Source organism: Balaenoptera musculus, chromosome 17 (genome assembly GCF_009873245.2).
Source record: "Balaenoptera musculus isolate JJ_BM4_2016_0621 chromosome 17, mBalMus1.pri.v3, whole genome shotgun sequence".
NCBI lineage: Eukaryota > Metazoa > Chordata > Mammalia > Artiodactyla > Balaenopteridae > Balaenoptera > Balaenoptera musculus.
In genome coordinates, this window is record NC_045801.1 from 41,843,208 (window position 1) to 41,859,302 (window position 16,095).

General features: G+C 37.6%; 1 protein-coding gene across 16 annotated transcripts in view; it reads right to left on the bottom strand.

The window, feature by feature from the left end:
• ESRP1 (epithelial splicing regulatory protein 1) overlaps nucleotides 1–16,095 on the bottom strand; it is a 58,807-nt gene that overhangs the window by 12,700 nt on the left and 30,012 nt on the right. For 6 of the 16 annotated variants that reach the window (XM_036830245.1, XM_036830253.1, XM_036830247.1 and 3 more), the window contains 2 exons: nucleotides 12,477–12,514; nucleotides 268–418 (listed from right to left, as the gene is read on the bottom strand). The exons of 5 other annotated variants lie outside the window; for them this stretch is intronic. In XM_036830245.1, coding sequence (XP_036686140.1) covers nucleotides 268–418; nucleotides 12,477–12,514 — 189 coding nt within the window. The remainder of the gene's footprint in view (nucleotides 1–267; nucleotides 419–12,476; nucleotides 12,515–16,095) is intronic. 5 more of the 16 variants (XM_036830251.1, XM_036830252.1, XM_036830248.1 and 2 more) reach the window with 2 other exon arrangements.

Genomic DNA, 16,095 nt, shown 5'->3' on the forward strand with positions numbered 1-16,095 from the left:
AAAAAAAAAAAAAGCATCAATAGATTAAGTTGAAGTAATTAAAACAGCATGGAAAAGCCCCAATCCTATTAAAGGGATGAGTTTGAAGTTAGCACTCAGACAGCTAGTCCCCCTGACTTTGACTCTGGTTCTTCATAAAGAAAATCTATTTATTAACACTTGTACACACGAGTTTCAGAGAATTTGCTTCTTTCCTGGCTGCATTCTTTAGGCACATCAACTTAAGTAATAAGGGCACTGAGTATTTATCTTCTTCAAGGTACTGACCTGGTAACCTTGGAAGAAGTTAAGAATTTCCTTAACTCCAGTATTGTAGGCCAGGCCCTGCATTCTGACCACCGTGCCAGGCTGTGGAGGGACACCGCTAAGATTAGCAGCTGTAGGGAAGTAGCCAAGACTATTGGGCGAACCTGGGGGGCTAAAGGGAGAGAAAGCACAGTGAACCAATAGAAATAGACAATGTCTAATATTTACTCTAAAAACATTAGTTACTTAAGGAAACAGACTTTCTCAAGGTGATCTTTCTTAGAATTCTTAAGAGTTATCTCTCCCAAGAGAAGTACACCATAGCTATTCTGTCCCACAGTTCCACAAAAGCCAAAAGTTGAAAGATAGAAGGGTTAATGCAGAGTTAAATACAGGGTTTCCCCAAAGATCCAGTTCTGAGAGTCCTAAATGAAGGAAGGAGAGAAGGAAACTTCTGCAGCCACTCAACCGCAAAGCACCACTTCCAAAGCCTAGCTTATTGATGATTAACCGGCTAGTTATCAGGAATACTAAGGCATGAAAAGGCATGAACACAAAGGAATAATAGAAACCATAGCCACAGAGACCAAAAAGTATACAAAATGATTGCTCCAAAGAATAGACTGTTTTACTCCTATACACAAGTGTACAACACAGTAAGTACAGCATAATAAGACAGCAAAGTACTATAGCACCCATGAGTTATTGCTTCCAACCTGACTGAAAAAAAAGTGTGGGGGGTGGGGAGGAACAAGTAAATTGGAAGGGATGCATCAAACTACATCACCCACCATTAACACGAGGGGAAACTAATGATGGGTCCTCTTTGTGTATCTGGGGCAATTACCTCCAAGGAACAAAAGCCACATGAATACCTAATCATTCTTCTTCTTTTTTTAAAAAATGTTTATTTATTTATTTGGCCGCACTGGGTCTTAGTTGTGGCACTCAGGATCTTCGTTGCCACGTGCAGGATCTTTAGTTGTGGCAGGCAGGATCTAGTTCCCTGACCGGGGATCAAACCCGTGCCCCCTGCATTGGGAGCACGGAGTCTTAACCACTGGACCACCAGGGAAGTCCCCCTAAGCATTCTTTATGTGGTAACTCAACTAATCACTATATTATGAAATTAGTTTCACTCTGTCCCTTACGCAATCTGTTTCCCACCACAGTTAGTTGCTAGATACCCATACTTAAAAATATATACGCATAGGGAAAATTTTTTTTTAAAGTAGTCATTAGCTTAAAGAGCAATAAAGACCCACAGCTTTAGATTATTAACTCTTATAAATCATTCTAAGTAGGTAATTATCCCATTTCAAAGACAAGTAAACACATAATGGAAGGGACTAAAAATCTTTGAGATTATCTATCCTACATAATCGTAACTGATGGGTTAATAGGAACGATACCAGATGGTGAATCCAGTCCCAGACTCCATTTTAGTAGCACAGTAACCTTGAGCAAGTCACTTAATGTCTCTGAATTCCAATTTTATCATTTGTTAAATGGGGATTACACTTCCTAGTTTCACAGGATTGTTCTTCAGCTTCAATGATTTAACATATCAAATTACTCCACAAACCATAAAATGCAATAATTTGTTGTTCTATTATTATTCTCACTCTTGCTATTTCCATAATCATTCTTCCATTTCACTTCTAAAATATGGGAGCCTGAAAATATTACTTGACATCAAGCTGCCCATAACCTGTTAAGTCTCTAAAACAGTGATTCTCAACTTGTCTGCATATTAGAGTCACTTGATGAGATTTTTACAACTCTCTGAGGAGAGTCTCTTTAGAGATCAAGAGTCAATCTGTGTTTAACTGTCAGAGCAAAGAGAGGGAATGCTGAACTTAAGGCCTGAGAAGGACTTTAGCCATCATTTAGCCACACCTCCTCACTTTTACAGAGATGGAAATGGAAACTAAGAGTTAAATAATTTCCCAAAGGTCACACAACCAGTTAGCGCTTCACAAAACTGAAGAACTACCCAGATTTCTCAACTTCTACTTCAGTATCTCCCCCCTCTACAAGCACCATTCATTCAAAGACCATATTTGCTCATGTCAAATGCCTGATAGATAGTAACACTAATACTCAAAGACTATCAAGACTTCTGTGTATTTTGCTTAGTTACTCAGACTTTCCACACTGGATATGAAAATCAGATCATTTCCATAGTATACAACTCACTTCTATGACTCTGACCTGGCATATTCTATGTCTCTGGTTAAAGATCTCTTATAAATTAAATCTAGGTATCTAGTATTGGGTTGGCCAAAGAGTTTGCTCGGTTTTTTCTGTAAGATGGCCCTAGTAGCGCTTAGTTGTCTTAACTTCATTTGAAACAATTTTGTCAGATTGCATTGTGACAGCTGTCATATCAGCGTGCATTTAAAAAAAAAAACAAAAAAACAAAAAGCTTATCAAAACTGGTGATTTTTGTGTAGCTATTTTAATATTGAAGATGGGGGGAAAAAAGCAACATTTCCGGCATATTATGCTTTCTTATTTCAGGAAAGGTAAAAACGCAACTGAAATGCAAAAAAAGCTTTGTGCAGTGTATGGAGAAGGTGCTGTGACTGATCAAACGTGTCAAAAGTGGTTTGTGAAGTTTCATGCTGGAGATTTCGAGCTGGGTGATGCTCCAAGGTCGGGTAAAACCAGTTGAAGTTGATAGTGATCAAATCGAGACATTAATTGAGAACAATCAATGTTACACCATGCAGGAGACAGCCGACATACTCAAAATACCCAAATTAACTGTTGAAAATCATTTGCACCAGCTTGGTTATGTTAATTGCTTTGATGTTTGGGTTCCACATAAGTTAAGTGAGAAAAACTTTCTTGACCATATTTGTGCATGCAATTCTCTACTGAAACATAATGAAAACGTTCCATTTTTAAAACAAATTTGTGACAGGTGATAAAAAGTGGATACTGTACAATAATGTGGAACGGAAGAGATCGTGGGGCAAGTGAAATGAACCACCACCAACACACCAAAGGCCAGTCTTCAACCAAAGAAGGTGATGTGTGTATATGGTGGGATTGGAAGGGAGTCCTCTATTATGAGCTCCTCCCGGAAAACCAAATGATTAATTCCAATTAGACCAACTGAAAGCAGCACTCGACGAAAAGTGTCTGGAATTAGTCAACAGAAAACGCATAATCTTCCATCAGGATAATGCAAGACCACATGTTTCTTTGATGAACAGGCAAAAACTGTTACAGCTTGGCTGGGAGGTTCTGATTCATCTGTTGTATTCACCAGACATTGCACCTTCAGATTTCCATTTATTTTGGTCTTTACAAAACTCTCTTAATGGAAAGAATTTCAATTCCCTGGAAGACTGTAAAAGACACCTGGAACAGTTCTTTGCTCAAAAAGATAAAAACTTTTGGGAAGATGGAATTATGAAGTTGCCTGAAAAATGGCAGAAGGTAGTGGAACAAAACGGTGAATACGTTGTTTAATAAAGGTCTTGGTGAAAACGAAAAATGTGTCTTTTATTTTCACTTAAAAACCAAAGGAACTTTTCGGCCAACCCAATACCTTCAAAATACAACCAAGATAAAATAAAAGTTATCTAACTGGAAATTTAAGGCTATAAATGGCAATTATGTTCAGCATCTGTAGGGTAGCACCTAGTCCAATGAAGCCAAAACACAATACAATTGGGATTCACATCGTTATTCTTTGCACTAGGATTATCTGCTGTAGACAAGATATCTTAAGAAAAATTAAATAATCTGTATCTACCTGACAGGGCATGAGAATAAGAATTTTCTCTCAACCTAAATTCCAGGTCTTTCAGATTATTGAAATAAAAAACAGCAAGAAATAAAGTAACTTGTGGAGTAAAAATGATAGTATAGAGACAAGGCAAACTTATACGTAGAAAATCGAATAGAGTTTGCTGAACTATTACTAGAATAAGCCAGTTTGGCAAGATTACAAGATATAAGATCAATGCACAAAATAAATTAACTACATTTCTATACACTACAATGAACAATCCAAAAAGGAAATTAGGAAATCAATTCCATTCACAATAGCATCAAAAAGAACAAAATATTTAGGAAAAAAATTTGACAAAGGAAGAGCAAGACTTGTACACTAAAAACTATGAAACACTGTTAGAAAATAAAAGATCTAAATAAATGGAAAGACAGCCCATGTTCATAAACAGAAGATTTAATTTTGTTAGAATGGCAATACTATCTCTAAATTGTACAGATTCGATGCAATAGCTATCAAAATTCCAACTGGCTTTTTTGCAGAAAACGACAAAACTAAAACTAAAACATATATGGAAATACAAATGACCCAGAATAGCCAAACTTTCTTAAAAAAGAACAAAGTAGGAGGACTTACATTTCCTAAATGCAAAACTTACTCTAAAGCTACAGTAATCAAAATGGTGTGGTATTCCCATAAGGGTAGGCAATGATCAATAGAATAGAATTTGAGAGGTGAGAAATAAACCCTTACATTTATGGTCAATTGATTTTTTTTTTTTTTTTTTTTTGGGCCACGCTGCACAGCCCACGTGATCCCAGTTCCCCGACCAGGGATTGAACTTGGACCCTCGGCAGTGAAAGCGTGGTGTCCCAATCACTGGACAGCCAGGGAATTCCCTGGTCAATTGATTTTTGACAAGGGTTCCAAGACAATTTGATGAGGAGAGAATAGTCTTTTCAGTAAATGGTGCTGGAACAATGAAATATCCACATGCAAAAGGATGAATTTAGACCTCTACCTCACTCCATATAAAAAATTAATTCAAAATGATAATATATCTAAGTGTAAGAGCTAACACTACACAACTCTTAAAAGAATATGCAGTAATACATTTTCATGACCTTGCATTATATCTGACAACAAAAGTATAAGTGAGAAAAGAAAAAATAGATAAGTTGGACTGCATCAAAACTTAAAACTCTTGGGCTTCCCTGGTGGCGCAGTGGTTGAGAATCTGCCTGCCAATGCAGGGGACACGGGTTCAAGCCCTGGTCTGGGAAGATCCAACATGCCACGGAGCGACTAGGCCCGTGAGCCACAATTACTGAGCCTGCGCGTCTGGAGCCTGTGCTCTGCAACAAGAGAGGCCGCGGTAATGAGAGGCCCACGCACCGCGATGAAGAGTGGCCCCCACTTGCCGCAACTAGAGAAAGCCCTCGCACAGAAACGAAGACCCAACACAGCCATAAATAAATAAATAAACCCAAAGTTAAAAAAAAAAAAAACTTTAAAAAAAAAACAAACTTAAAACTTTTGTGCTTAAGGGCTCCATCAGGAAAATTAAAAGACAACCCACAGACTGGGAGAAAATATTTGTAAGTCATATAAGCTCGCCTACCTAGAATATATACAGAAATTTTACAACTAAAAAACAGTAAGAAAAATAACTCAATTAAAAAATGTGCAGGGACTTCCCTGGTGGTCCAGTGGCTAAAACTCTGCTCTCCCAATGCAGGGGGTCCAGGTTCAATCCCTGGTCAGGGAACTAGATCCCACATGCTGCAACTAAGAGTTCGCATGCCGGACTTCCCTGGTGGCGCAGTGGTTAAGAATCCGCCTGCCAATGCAGGGGACACGGGTTTGAGCCCTGGTCCGGGAAGATCCCACATGCTGCGGAAAAACTAAGCCCGTGCGTCATAACTACTGAGCCTGCGCTCTAGAGCCCACGAGCCACAACTACTGAAGCCCGTGCGCCTACAGCCTGTGCACTGCAAAAAGAGAAGCCACCGCAATGAGAAGCCCGCGCACCACAACAAAGAGTGGCCCCCGCTCTCTACAACTAGAGAAAGCCCGCATGTAGCAATGAAGACCCGATGCCGCCAAAAAAAAGCCAGTCACAGAAGACCACATATGGTATGATTCCATTTATATGAAATATCTGAAAAAGCCAATCCATAGAAACAGAAAATAGAATGATAGTTATTTAGGGATGGGGGAGGGGCAAGTAAAGTGGGTAGAAGTGAATGGGAGTTTCTACTAATGGACACCAGGTTTCCTTTGGGGGTAATGGGTTACTCTAAAATTAGATTGTTACATTATCTAAAAATTAGTTTACACAATTGTTCTAAAATTAGCAGCACAACTCTGTAAATACACTAAAAACCACTGAATTGTATACTTAAAATAGGTTAATTTTATGATATGTAAACTACCTTAATAAAGCTGTTTTTAGGACTTCCCTGGTGGTGCAGTGGTTAGGAATCCTCCTGCCAATGCAGGGGACATGGGTTCGATCCCTGGTCCAGGAAGATCCCACATGCTGAGGAGCAGCTAAGCCCATGCACCACAACTACTGAGCCTGTGCTCTAGAGCCCAGGAACCACAGCTACTGAGCCCACACACCACAACTACTGAAGCCCGCATGCCTAGAGCCCATGTTCCACAACAAGAGAAGACACCACAATGAGAAGCTCACGCACAGCAACAAAGAGTAGCCCCTGCTCACCGCAACTAGAGAAAGCCCGTGTACAGCAACGAAGACACAATGCAGGGAAAAATAAATAAATAAATAAATATATTTTAAAAAATAAGTAAATAAATTAACTTTTCAACTAATCCAATTCAGTTAAGTACAATTTACAGTCAATGTTTGAGATATTTAATGCTTTCCATGGAAAGTTACTCAGTTATCAGAAAATTTTAGCCTTTTTCAAATCCCATGTAATTTGAGGAATGGTAGGGAGTGCTGTATGTTATAAGGGAAACAATTTTAAACATAAGAATAGCTTCAAAGTATAAAGTATAAATGGATGCTGCCATCACCACAGAATAAATGGATTATGCCATCACCACAGAATAAGGATAATGTAAAAATTATGTGCATTTGCTTTGTGGTGGTGGTTTAGAGAAAGATAAGGAATTTTTTAACCACACCCTAAATAATGGCAAAAAGAGAACTGTCCATCAAAACAAGACTATGCCAGTAGCTCATCCTAACATTCATTTTAAGTCATTGTTTTGGGTTTTTACCTCCATTATATCTTTAGTTAGGTTTCAGATTCTCAAGTGTCAGTATTTATCAGTCTCAGGTGTACATGGTAACAATAATGTAACCGCTACTCAAAAGCTACAGAGGTTCAAAAATTGATAGAACTACAAAGGAACCCAAGGGTTAGGGGCCAAATGAGTGAGTCAATGTAACCCTGAACTCCGAGGTCCTACAGTGCATGGAGGGACTGTACCGCATCACATAAACTAACAAGGATGCACTTGAGCTGGGTAAGAAACCCTGTTGGAGTTGCCTGAATGGGCAAAGAACTGAAGGGAGATGAGAGGAAATGAAGGGAAAAACTAAATAGCACAAGAGGGGTCTCCCCAAAGGTTTATATTCAGAAAACTGCTAGAGCATTGCAGTTATGAAGACATTACTGCTGAGACTCATTCAGCAAGTCACACTGAGATTGCATTAAGAAATTACTGAGGACTTCCCTGGTGGCGCAGAGGTTAAGAATCCGCCTGCCATTGCAGGGGACATGGGTTTGATCCCTGGTTCGGGAAGATCCCAAGTGCCACAGAGCAACTAAGCTCATGCGCCACAGCTACTGAGCCCACGCACCACAACTACTGAAGCCCGCATGCCTAGAGCCCGTGCTCTGCAACAAAGAGAAGCCACTGCAATGAGAAGCCCATGCACAGCAACGAAGAGTAGCCCCCCTCGCCACGACTAGATAAAGCCCGCGCGCAGCAACGAAGACCCAACACAGCCAAAAATAAATAAATAAATTAAAAAAAACAAAAAAGAAAGAAACTACTGAATGAAGCACACCAGTGACTACATTATAAAGTTGGTGAAGATTTCCTCCATGGCAGTACTCCATGTTCTCTCTACGTATTTGGGTAAAAACTTTCAAACCCAATGTAGAGAAAAACTGTATTTCCCTGAGAATTAATGACTTTCTTTCCTTTGAAATTATGAGTTTTGTAATTCAAGTTTCCTCCTGCTCAGAGCCCATGATTGTTATGCCAATATTAATTTAATTGCCCAAGATTCTGTTGTCAGACTATCAAACATTTCTTCCTATCTTATATTTTTTCAAATCCTAATTTACATAATCTAATTTTATAATATTTATGTGTCCTAACAACTCATAGAAAATTCTTTGTAGAGCAGGGAAAGATATGAAAATACTGAAGGCCAGGGTGTCTAACAACACAATATATACTCTATCGGAAACAATTCTCATAACACCCTTTCATCTAATAATTACAAATTACTAAACATTGGTAACACTGATGTTATCAGGTAGCATTCCAAAATAGAAGTAGTCATAGCATGACAATATTCATAATTTGAGGACTTGCCATATTTCTCTAGAAGAGAGAGGATCAAAGCATTATCTGTCCTATTAGAAAAAGAGGTTAAGGGAAAAGAAGAATAGAAGACTGTATTCTCTCCTCTGGATGAGAGGACATTAACATAGAAAATTAAAACACATTAATTACATAAAACACATAGAAAATTAAAACACATAAAAACACATTAACATAGAAAACACGCCGAGAAGTCTTGCAAAAAGAAATCTGGTTTCCACTTCTTGCATTGCACTGAGCCTTTGTATTAAGGTTATTAACACCCCCTAGTGTTACAAAGACCATATATTTTTGGAAAGTGACTGGAGAAACAATGTTTTAATCCTAGCAAGTACAAAAGCTGGAGTCACTTTTCATGTAGGAAATTTCTGAACTAACTTGCTCATCTGAAATGAGCAATCTCAAGAAGGATGACTTTTCAACATTCTTTTTTGAGTTTAATACTGAGGCAGAGGGACTGATGATCACATCTGGATTCTCAATTTCTGTTAGCTCTTCCTAAAGGCTGTACAAGCTGCTCTGTGCATGTGCATCTACCTCTTGGAGAAAGTTTAAGCAACCAACAAATATAAAAACTTTGGAAGGAATAAAGAAATCTTCTAAGAATCTATTTCACTGAAATAGTAAGCAAATTTAGGTACTGTCAAAATAGTGTGGTAACTAAACTTAACTTACCCTAATTGTGTCAAAGATTACCAAAAACAAACAAAAAAAACCCCTACTACAGTTATCATAATATGCTCCAAATACATAGTAAAGTTACAGACTGCTTACTCAAAACAAGAATTGCCCTCACAAAGCTTCATTTTAAATTTGAAAATTGAATCCTATAGTAGAAATTATTTTATAAGTAATCTTTTTGCTTGATTTAAAGTATAAAATGATAACAACTGATCTTACATGTTTAGAAAACAGTGACATTTTTAAAAGTAATATTTTGATGAAAAATCTAGATGAAGAAGGAAGCAAAACACACTGTTAAACCATGGACATTTGTAACAGAAGGAACAGAAGACAACAATTTCCAGAGAGGCACATTTACAGAAGTTATTATTTTGTAAACTATTTTGGCGTTTCTGTTTTTTAAATGCGCTTTTGTCTTGTTTTGGAATAGGAATAACATACAACATTGAAAGGTACAAATACAGAGCCAGCAGTATGACTTCATCACACCCCTCCCCCTCCAGATCAGAACCTCTCCAGAAGCAATCCCATTCTAGCTTCGTGGTTATTATGGTTTATTTTGAACTTAAATGGAAAATGTTTGCTAATAAAGCCATTTTGCTTTTGGTTTTAAAAAAGGCAGCTTAGGGACTTCCCTGGTGGCACAGTGGTTAAGAATCTGCCTGCCAATGCAGGGGACATGGGTTCGAGCCCTGGTCTGGGAAGATCCCACATGCCGCGGAGCAACTAAGCCCGTGCGCCACAACTACTGAGCCTGCGCTTTAGAGCCAGCAAGCCACAACTACTGAAGCCCGTGAGCCTAGAGCCCGAGATCCACAAGAGAAGACACCGCAATGAGAAGCCCTCACACCACAACAAAGAGTAGCCCCTGTGCAGAAACAAAGACCCAAAGCAGACAAAAGAAAAAAAAGGCAAATTAAAAGATCACATAACACACAGTAAAGAAAATCAAAAGTCATTACTCTGTATTATTAGATAAAATTCATAGACAAATGTCAATTTTTCCTTTAAGCCTACTTCAAGGTAATGTCTTAAAGATACACCAAGGAAATGCTTAAATAGGGCAATGGAGGCAAAATAGGTTTATCAAGATTGGCACATGTGTTTTAGTTAAGTTCTGCTTTAACTAAAGTCATTAATGCTTAAGAATAAGGTGCTTAATTTAAAGATATATTGGGCACATAAATAGCAACAGGTGAAAGAAATGATCTCTAGGTTTTTGTGCTTTAAAATGTTCTGCGGGTAAGGGTATAGCAGGGCACACATGGAAACAGATGATACAAGATTGGGAAATACTGATATTGTTGAAATTGGGTAATAGATATTCTCCCAAATTATGTTAGTTTGAAAATCTCTGTAACAGATTCTTTTAAAGTTATGCTTGAAAGTAACATGTGTAATACCATCCCAATTTTGTAAGAAAAAAAATCCTTAGGGGAAAAAAACCTTATACATTGAAATCAATCAAGTGTTTTGGGTAATGAAAAGTTTTTTCCTTTAAGTTCACTGCACTTGATAATTTTCTACAATGCTAAAAAGAATTTTAAGCATATTTTAAATTCCCTGAACTGCTCATCATATGAATAAGGTCTTTAGACTAACAAATGACTATTCCATGAAACTACACTGAATTCTCAGGGACTGATAGTATAGACTGAATTGCCCACAGCGGTTCCTGCTTACATCATTTAGCAATGTCATTCAAACTAAAAAAAAAAAAAAAAAAAAAAAAAAGGGTTGTTCCCACCAACAAAAGTTATCTGGGGGCTTCCCTGGTGGCGCAGTGGTTGAGAATCTGCCTGCCAATGCAGGGGACACGGGTTCGAGCCCTGGTCTGGGAAGATCCCACATGCCGCGGAGTAACTAGGCCCGTGAGCTACAATTACTGAGCCTGCGCGTCTGGAGCCTGTGCTCCGCAACAAGAGAGGCCGCGGTAATGAGAGGCCCGCGCACCGCGATGAAGAGTGGCCCCCGCTTGCCACAACTAGAGAAAGCCCTTGCACAGAAACGGAGACCCAACACAGCCAAAAATAAATAAATTAATAAATAAAAATTGTATAACTTTAAGAAAAAAAAAATAGTCCCCTCATATGTTTATAAAAAAAAAAGTTATCTGGTGCTTCTCCATCATAACAACATTGCCTGATATTGCATTAATATTGCATTGTTACAATGTTCTAGTATAATTTCACTGCATGCTGAGTTCCAGGTTGCATTTGTGGCACTAAATGTTTCAGTTATAAAAATAATTTTTTTAAAACAAGAATTCTTTCTTTTTCTTAGTCCTATCAGAAAGCTTTCGGGACTTCCCTGGTGGTCCAGTGGTAAAGAATCCGCCTTTCAATGCAGGGGATGCAAGTTCGATCCCTGGTCAGGGAACTGAGATCCCACATGCGGCAAGGCAGCTAAGTCCCCGTGCCACAACTACTGAGCTCCTGCACCTCAAAGAGAGAGCCCGCATGCCACAAACTACAGAGCCCATGTGCTCTGGAGCCTGCGCTGCAACGAAGATCCCACATGCATCAAGGAAGACCCCACGTTCTGCAACTAAGACCTGATGCTGCCAAAAAATAAATAAATAAAATATATACTAAAAAAAAAGAAAGCCTTCAATGAGTACATTAGAAAGCAAATTTAACTTTACATTTGGTTGTCAAATGTTACCATTGCGAGAAACTAGTTAAAGTGTATATGGGATGCCTCTGTACTGTTTGTTACAACCACTTGTGAACCTATACTTATCTCAGTAACAAAAGGAAACTGGAATAAGAAAGCCAAGTGTTCAAAATAGGAAATGCATGCATCTCTCAGAGGCTTGGTATTCTTTTTGGCTCAAGTGCAAAGAATTTCAGAATAGAATACAAAAACACCACACAACAAACCAAGCGTTGCAGAATGCCTCAATATTACTAAATATATGTATTCATTGCTTGGGTAGAAAGAATATGATTTTACAAGTAATGGTTATCAAAAAAATAAAAGTCCCCTCCTACACCTCCCAAACCTTTCTCATGGGCATGCAAATAAAGCATCACTCATTAAAAATGTCAAACATCCCTTGCCCTCTCTTCTGGTTCAAGGTGATATGTTATTATTTATAATGTCCTACAAAAGGTGCGGCAATGGATACACAAAAGACATTTATGTTAATCCATCTTTCTTTAAATTACATGACATTTCATTGAAGACCCAGCATGTTTCTTACCTGTGCTACAGCTTTGATGCAAAAGAGAATATTCTTTTCTAAGAAAAATGAGAGGTCAGAACAAAAGGTAGGACTTTATGTAATGGGAGAGACAAGGTGTGATAAAACAGAGTTCCGAGTAATAAGCAGGGTGGGCATGAACAGATAGTCCCTTCTAATTGTTTTGTACCCTGGGCTAAGCTCTGGGATACTGGGTAACCGCAATCTTCTTCCAAAGGGTGAAAGGAAAAACCAATGTTCATAAGCAGAAAATAGAACCACTTGCTTTAATTTCACTTGCTCTTCAAGATGCTGTTGTTACAGCCACACATTTAGACTGCTAAAAACTCATTTAGCAATAAACAAAAAAAAAGTAATTCACTGGTTCACTGTTTTCTCCTTAAATGTTCCTCAAGTAACCCAAATCCTTACGATGAAACACCCATCATAGGTTCTATCTCCAAATATACCAAGTTAGAGGAAATAAAATAAGAACAAATGCCCGCTAGCTGAAGGAGCCCTTTGAAGTCACTGACTTTGCACAGGGATGAATTCTGTCGGCTACTCTACACCAGAAAGGGTCCATATTTTATTAACTCTAATATTCCCAATATGTCGCACACAGAGGTACTAAATAATAGTTTGCCCAGATAAATTCAAAGTTAAAAACAGTTAAAACAGTCACTTTTTTTGAGGGGCATACTTTTAAAAGTCTGCAAAATGTTAGCATCTTGATGTTTTAAAGTAATAAACATGTTGCATTGATCTGAAGTCAAACAGACATATTTCATTTAAAAAGTGGATAACACATTTTAAATAAACTATACTCCAATAAAAATTTTTTAAAAATTAAAAAGTGGAGGGACAATATTGTGTAATAAACCATAATGGAAAAGAATATATAAATGAATCACTTTGCTGTACAGCAGAAATTAACAGAATACTGTAAATCAATATACTTCAATGAAATACAAAAAAAAATGGAGGGAATTTAATTTTTTTTAATTTAAAAAGAGACAAACTCCAGAGCTTCTGATTTAATATCCTGTTTTAGCCTACAGTATGCTATCTCACACTTTCCTATGTATCAGAGAATAGGCCAAAATATACTTAAACATTTACATTACAGAGCCTCAAATGCCTTACAGTCATGTGATGTTAGAAATTAATGCCTTTCTCCCAAAACTGTAAAATATTTTATCATTTTTGGAATTTGCTTTTTAAATTATTACAGATTTTAAGTATGGTTAACAGCACATCCCCATGTTTGAACACTTTGTTTGTGTCAGTAATTTCACTAGAATTAGGGAAATGTAAATTAAGAGAGTGAACCATACTAGGAGTTATTTGGAAATATTAATTTAAATATAACACACATGACTTTTGATTTAAAAATCCCACTCCTGTGAAATTGTTCTACAGAAATAGAAGTATTTAAAGATCAATACGAGTTTTGTTTAACAGAAAAATAAAATTAAATGTCTATAAAAATAAAGGAATTGTTAAATTATGATATATTTTCACTCTTGGGATATCATATGGAAGTTACAAGAGTGAGGTAAATATACAGATATTCCTTAGGGAAGAAGTCAATGACATACTGGCAAGTTAAAGCAAACAAACAGACAAAACAAACCAGTGGGCAGTACGTTAGTACGCCACATTATTTACAAGCACACAGATACGTGTATGTTATCAAATTGATAGTGGTTACTTTTGGACTTGGTGTTGTGTAAAATGGGAGTCTACTTTTACTCACTACTTCTATCCTCTTACACTTAATAAGGAGGACATTACAAACTTTAAAACTACTAGTAGAAAAAAATTAACATATAAGCAGGGGCCCAAAATTACAGGAGCTATTAAGCCATAAATGTCAGTTCCCCCTTGCCTTTGGGGCTTCAATTCAAGACTCAAGTTCCCATCTCACTATGATGGAAAACTATTTCTAAGAGATTCCTTCTTTTAACAGTGTCCAGATAGCAAGGCAATGGAGGAATTGGATACTTTGCAAGTGTATTATAGGCACAAGAAATTGCACCAGGCATCCAGTGGCACAAAGCATTCCACTCCTGACATTCTGATGGTGTAAGACAGGAAGACAGAGATCTTTCTTATAACCAGAGCCACTACCAGCAAGTGACTGTCACAGGGTCTAGAGAAGGTGACAGATTGGGATTGGGCTGGGTGTCTGACATAGTACTCAACCATGAACAATTACTCATGCTTCTGAGCCCTTTCAAGTTTTCAAAAGATGGCCAGCCGATGATTATCATGGCTTTCTCCCTATTCTCCTTCCCCAGGAGAATAAAGAACATTTTCAAAAAACAAAACAAAACAAACAAACAAAAATGCTATTTTCAATAGCATGCTATTTTCAATAATGCTATTTTCAATAGCATTAATGAATGTTTTTAAAATTCCTAAAAAAATTAAACAAATTTAATTAATAGTGGCTACCAGCTTCACTGCTACCAAGATTCCAAAGTTCTTCCTCCCTATTGGGAAACTGTAGATGGAGAGGGAATAAAAAATACAGTGTGACAGGGAATTCCCTGGCGGTCCAGTGGTTAGGACTCCGCACCGCCACTGCAGGGAGCCTGGGTTCGATCCCTGGTCGGGGAAGTAAGATCCTGCAAGTCACGTAGCAAGGCCCAAAAAAACAAACAAACAAAAAACCCCAAAAAAACACCACACAGAGATCAGATAGGTAAGTTCCAGGCCACTTATCAGAAACCTCACATACACATTGGTGGATGTACTCAAAACATTTATTTTAAATAGCTTGAGAAGGAAAAAACAAGGTCTGGTATACTTTAAAAATTTTTTGAGCAATATTGTTTGTGCCAAAGTAAAATTTTATTTTAATAAAGTGAACTGGTTAGTAGCTAAACAAAGATTTTTTCTTTTTTTGGCTTTGCAGCATGTGGGATCTTCCCCAACCAGGGATCAAACCTGGGCCCCCTCCAGTGGAGGTGCGGTGTCCTAACCAATGGACCGCCAGGGAAGTCCAAAGACTTTAAAAAAAAGAAATTTTTTTTTTTGGAAAGAAAATTGAGAACGAGAGGTTATTATATATCCAAGTTAGAATCACAGGCAATCAGACCTGGGAGGGACTCCAAAAGCTTGGCTGATCTCATCATCTTGTAACAACCAGAAAGGTCAAGTGAATTGCCTCAGGTAGAAGAACAGATGAGACCAAAACTCGGGTCTCCCAATTTCCAGACTGACAAATTTCTCTCCATTATATCCTGTTGCCTCCAAGAAATTGAGGACAACTAAAAATAATCAGATTTAAAATATGTTGATTCTAATAAAGTACTGAATAATCTCATTCTGGACTTGTTAGTAAAGATTTAGAGGGGAAAGAATACAAGCCCTATAAAATTTAAAGCAACAGTTTTTATTTATTTTGGGTTGACACGAACTCATGTTACTTAAAAATATAATTGTCCTCACCATGGATTTTCCCGTTTTGTAATTCATTCACATGATACTGCCACCCTATTACAATGATTACTGTGCTACTCACTAACAACCCTAAAATAGAAGGAAAAATGGCAAGTTGTATCCACATGTAACCTAAAAGATCATGCTGTCAATAGATGGTTAAAAAATAAACATTTTGGTTTGTCTTGAA